We start from the raw sequence: 6,000 nt of genomic DNA, 5'->3' as shown, positions 1-6,000 counted from the left end.
CTCTCTCTCTCTCTCTCTCTCTCTCTCTCTCTCTCTCTCTCTCTCTCTCTCTCTCTCTCGTTATCAGGTCTTGAATATCTAGAAAATTAACGGGAATAGAGAGAGCGCCGTTGTTCCATCGTCACGCGTCGAATGTCTATTAAAACGCGGCCTCACATCGATTGAGAGGATTTATAATCAATTAAGGACGGGCGGGAACGCGGCTGCAATCGAGTCCGGCGATCGATTATTATTATTGCAGTCCTTCGCGACCCACGCCATCACTCAGCCGCGTTGTCTTCCGTTTAAAACCAATCGAGACCATCGCCGTAGTTATTAGCGAGTCGATTAAGCGCCAGCGCGCGAGCTATTCGTCGTGATTCTATCGACCGCGATAGCGACGATAAGCACGGCGGCACTTTTCTAGCACCGAAACGAGAACGATCGCTATCTCGCCGATAAACACTTTTCTATCGTGCGCACGACTCGTGTCCCGAGGAAACATGTTATTACGACGTAACGTTCTTCAAATGAAAGTGTATTATTGCAAAATCATAAAGTAATAGCAGCTTAAAAAATCTCGATCTTATCTAGAAGCCAGAAATAAGTTGAGAACGGCATACAATCGCGGACGCGCTAGAAAATAACTCTCTTAACGCCACGCTCTTCTACGTGTGGAAAAATTTGAATTGCACGTGATTAGAGGCACTATTATTTGCATCTCGAGTACGTTAAGTGCTACTTGCGCTCGCACTTCGAAGTATCGTGATTGCAGTATCGTGATTGCAAACACGAATACCGATCCGCACACGCACGCGGGCATTCCCTTGATTAGCCAACGACCGGGCAGACTAATTACCGAAATATCGGGTGCAACATGCGAGTATTGCCTCGTACGTCAACATTAATGTGTAATAATGGCCAGGCATCGTGCGCAACTCCGATACGTGTGTGTAAAGCATACGGGAAAAGGACGAGCGACATGGGAGGGGGACAGAGAGAAGACAAAGTGACGGATGATTACGCGTCAAAACGCGACGTAACGTTCGCAACGTGGCTGACATGATTGCAACCCGCACCCAAGTTGTGATCGGCAAGTCGGTATCTTCGTAGTCCCGTCGCTGATAAACGAGCCTGTTGCAAATTACTTTATCGCGACTGCACTTTCAACGCGTCCCCAGCCTCGATAAACGCTCACGCTGAGATGCATTATTCAGAAGACACCATTTTCGGGACTAAATCGTGCCCTTCGGCCGACCGGTGAAAATAATCTCGGCATTAACGACGAGAGCAATCTTCCAGGGAATTTACTCGAAGGCATTTTCCCACTGGGACAATATTTTTCTGTCGAAGGCTGAGAAACGCGAAATTCATACAAGTACTAGAGTAAAACTCAGTTATTGACACGCAATCATTGACCCCCTTTGATCATTAACATTCTAAAAGAGTTTGGTTTTTCTTGCAACCAGTGGCGGTTGTTCATAATTTTGTAAAATCGTCTTTTATAGAGTCATTGAGACGTGCATTAATAATCATTGCCTGAAACTTGTCTCATGTGAGATAATGTCGTCTCATATGAGATTTTTTTCAAAATTAGATACAAGTTTTTCAGTTGAATTATAATATGACATTCATATCTGTGATCGCGCGTAATTCAATAGAGAAACACTCATCTAACCCTAGATTCAAATCTGAATATCTCACTCGAGATGTGTATGAAACAATAACTATTAATATGAGTCTGAGCGTAGGCAAGAAATTTAACTGCAATGCTAATCATATGAAAAACCAAGTTTTCTTTTCCAGAGTGTCATAAATAATTGGATCTTTAACCCTACATTTGGCTCCCAAATGACACACGTTCAACTCGAAGTAATAGTAGAATTGCCTTTCGAGATATATGATGTTTATATCTGACAAGCAATGGACGCAGGACGAATGCAAATTCCCAAGCGATTTCCCGTTTTCACCGAGGCGAATCTACGATCGAGCCGCCGGAGTCGATTAGCGTACCAGCGTCAGATGTCGACGATTAGCGCACCGTGCATCGGGGTTTTCTCGGCGAAACGTGCGAGTGGATGGACGGACGGACGAACGGACGGCTGGAACGGCGCGAACTCTATCGATCTTATCACTGGGGTGACTATCTCGAGATATAATGGCCGGCGAGTGCAAACAAAAGCATGCGCGCCCGCCGGCGGGTGGTCGCTCGTCCGGCGGCAATCAATTACGAAATTGCTGGAGTCAGGCGGTTTTGACTGGGCCGCGGGCAATTTATCAGATTAATCGCAGAGGAAGTGATTCCCGGCGGGTGATGGGACCAAGCGCGGCCTCCATATGTCAGGAAGGTGACCAGGTGTCGACGTCGGCCGGACGAAAACGCGCGCACGCACGCGGCGGGAGGTAGCAATGTGTGTCGCGCATGAGACGAGGAGGGCACACCCACGCGGGACACGCGATATCGAAACCAGCTGTCGATCGGACGATCCCCGAATATTGTTGTTGCACCGGTTGCACCGGTTGCACTGTTCCGTCCGTTGCAGCAGCCCCGGGGAAAATGCAGACGAGCGCACGAAGGCGACAGCGGCGGCTGCGGCGCCGGTCACGCTCGTTGCAAAATCGCCCGGCCTTATTCGCTACCGCAATTTCGTCGTCCGTACAATTTCCGCGCGGATGTTACGTCCCCGAGATGAGAACGGAAATGTAATAACGTTTGGTACCGCTTTGAGGTATGAAAAAGGTCCGATAATAGGTCTATATTATTTTATATATATATATATATATATACATATATATATATATATATATATATATATATATATATATATATACACACACACGCGCTATTCCGTTGCGTATCTATTATGAAACATGTAGTATAAAGTGGATGCATTCTCGCGAAGATAATGACAATAACGGCGCGTGTGCAGCTATTCAGTAAACGAATAGCGTTTAGCGCATTTAGATCTGCGCTGAAATTTCAAAGGTATTAGCAATTTTAATGACATGTAATTGTATATCCGATCGCGGGTAACATATTTCCGATGGAGATGCGCAATTATGTGTCCTATCGCGTAACATATTTTGCACGCTGTCTAATTATATCCCATTTTCCGCGGGACAGCAGGTGCGCAAATACACACGATGTGATTGATTAGCATAACGGCAATGTATTTTTCACGGTTGATCCCGCTAATGACTCGCGCGCATAGAAGCGCGGAATCATGCGGCATGCAAAATACGATAGGAGGATAAACGGCAGCTCGCAGCAAAACTATGCTCCGGAGCGCCCAAGTGCGCGTATAGTGTGCGCGCGAGCGGGTAGATTGAAACTCAATTATTGGTCGTGTTAACGCGCTGGCGCATCATCCATTATTTTCGGATTTTACCCGTGCGGGCTAGGCACATAAATTACGCCGGGGAGTTCGTCATCAAATATACATATATTATCGCGCCACGTATCCCGCCGGCAAACATCATTCTTCGGTAAATCTATAGTAATCCCCTGGTGCCAGCAACCGTCCAACACGATGTCCGCGTTAACCGTTTGAGGTTTCGATCTGGTCTCCGATATTATCGCGCATTGCGGAGCGTGCTGATTGCAGATGCAACGGTAATGCCAAAGAGTACGCGTCGCACGAGAAATAAGAGTTACAAGCTCTCCTCCATCGCGTGTGAAGCAGAAACGAATGATTCGATCTGCCGCGTTATTGCCCTCCATAATGTCTCGTATCTCTTCCGTTTTTCTGTGCATTTCTAGTTTTCTCATCGCGAAAGCAGCTTGTCTTGGCGCCGATAATCATCGCCGCGGATCAATTGATTTATTCGTTTCGACTTGTCTAGCGCGCGATGGTCGAGTGGCAATCAAGAAGCGTACTCACTTTTTGAGCTTTGCAGGCGGCGGCCAACGGCAGAACGTCGTGTGGATGCGCGGCGTGACGATCACGAAGACACAGGGCGCATATCGCGATTTTGCACAAAGCGCAATAAAGAGTCACCGCTTCGCCATTGTGGTCGTTGCATACCGGCGTGCCTTCAGGGCCCAAACCACGGGATCCCTTGCTCCCGCTCGATTGCCAGCTGCCTCTCGGCGGGCCCAGATTGTGGGCCGCCAATGGACCTCTCTTCGGATGACAGGACTCCCTGCATGCGTCGCAGTATAAAACCTGAAAGAAAAACAATCGATCTTCCTCAGAGTGACGTATATCGCGCCGACTATACTCGCGGATCTCTGTAAGAGAAAATATTAAAATTCTGGAGAGAACGGTATTCATATCCAGCGCATCGATATTCACGATATCGAGTGCCTGGAGAAAAAATGTCACTATAAAAAATATCGATGAAATCATTCAACGGCGACGGGAACATTTTTTCCCTTTTTGCCGCGTTTTTTCGCTAAATATTGAGGATGGGAGGATGAATATGGATGACCTGATGAAATTTTCTTACGCCCGGATCGCGACATCGCGAGCTCGACTTTATTAAACTCACACAAAGGTAGACGCAAATTGAACTCGTCGATAATTATTAAGCAAACAGGAATATCTCCCGCCTGCTAACAATTTGGGCGTGGTATTGTTCAACGTCGTCGGTATTCCTCTCGCGCGCTCGGTATTTCCTATTCGGAAATAATATCACGTCGGTTATCGATAGTCGAGGCATTGTTGCCACGCAAAAATGTTGCTGCGACGAATGAAACTATAGGCACCATCGTTTCTCTCTTTTTTTTTTTCACCGCTCCCTCACGATACGGAGAGCGAGCGACCGGCACGAGTGCAAAATCACAGAAAAAATATCCGCCACTTGTCGCGACGCGGTACACCGGAGGGGCCGTACGAGAGAACCGAAAATGAAATTTAACACTTCGAGGAAAGCGAGCAAGAGGGTGGTGGTGCGATTGGCGTACGTGTCGCGCAACGAGATATTTCATGCGACGCGCCACTCCGAAACGCAGTAACTCGATCTTACCAAACAGAGCACAATATAAAACCGCTCTTTCTCTTTCGGTGTGAATGCAATGTAACAGCGATTTGCGTGAATGTATCATGCACACATGTTGTACAAATCCTGAAATAACGATCCGACAGGAAAACTTCTTGAAACTAAAACTTTACTAGACTACAAAATTTAACTCAAGATACTAGTATAATGTAAGAGTATACAGAGAAAATGTATGAATATAAAATGTGAGGGAAAGTTCATTTCTTCCTCTTACTCGACATAACACCTTTAAGACGCGCGTTTGCGGAAGGGAAGCGAAAAATAATTGTGACAATAAATTGTAAAAAGTGTGTGCGGATGTGTGACAGCACTGCTTAATGTGTCTTCGTTCAACAAATCGTGGCAGGTCTGGATATTCAACGAAAGAACGATGCTCTTGATCATATCCTGTCCGAGAGAAGGCCAAAAGGCAGGATAAAAATAACTAGCTTTATAAACAATCGCGAGATGTTCTTGAACGTCAATATTCGACACGAGTCAGATAGAGGACGTCTGCTTTGTTATAGTTGTGTGAACTTTCCTTTGCATGCGATTTCGATCGGCTAAATATACATCTTTCTCTGGACGATAACGACCATGACGCTCGATATTAACGTCGATACCGATGTAGACGCAGCTCTCTCGTAGACGAGAGGCTCTAGTGCGCTTATACCGCGAAGAGGAAAGTTATGAAGTGGACTTCGAGGGGGTGAACGAGGGAGAGTTAACGAGCCTCTGGATGAGGAAAGCACACAAGAGAAATAAACACGCTGATACCGCGGTCGTTAAGAATGGTAGCCTTGGGAACTTTTTCCCGATTCCGATCTTACGGCACGGAAGTTCTCGTTCTGCGAACGAGCCGAGGCACCGGGACAGAAATATTGAAAAATAACAAAAAGCAACACAGACGGATTAGGCATCGTCCCCCAGCGGAAGTAGCCGAAGACCTGTGAAAGTGCTATTTTTGTTCGTGTCTTCGTTTAAATTAACGCGCGAAAGAAATAATTCTCCATACGACATAAAGACGATAATCGTATACGA

At 46.4% G+C, this 6,000-nt stretch overlaps 1 protein-coding gene across 2 annotated transcripts in view; it reads right to left on the bottom strand.

The window, feature by feature from the left end:
- The window catches only part of LOC116841736 (E3 ubiquitin-protein ligase TRIM9), a 117,085-nt gene that overhangs the window by 108,800 nt on the left and 2,285 nt on the right, over positions 1–6,000 (bottom strand). For both annotated transcript variants that reach the window (XM_032810044.1, XM_032810045.1), the window contains exon 2: positions 3,861–4,145. In XM_032810044.1, the coding sequence (XP_032665935.1) occupies positions 3,861–4,145 (285 nt within the window). The remainder of the gene's footprint in view (positions 1–3,860; positions 4,146–6,000) is intronic.

The sequence above is a fragment of the Odontomachus brunneus genome, unplaced genomic scaffold (genome assembly GCF_010583005.1).
Source record: "Odontomachus brunneus isolate Ranch 3 - 2012 unplaced genomic scaffold, Obru_v1 Obru_scaffold_018, whole genome shotgun sequence".
Classification (NCBI taxonomy): Eukaryota; Metazoa; Arthropoda; class Insecta; order Hymenoptera; family Formicidae; genus Odontomachus; species Odontomachus brunneus.
This window is presented reverse-complemented; position numbering and strand designations above follow the sequence as displayed.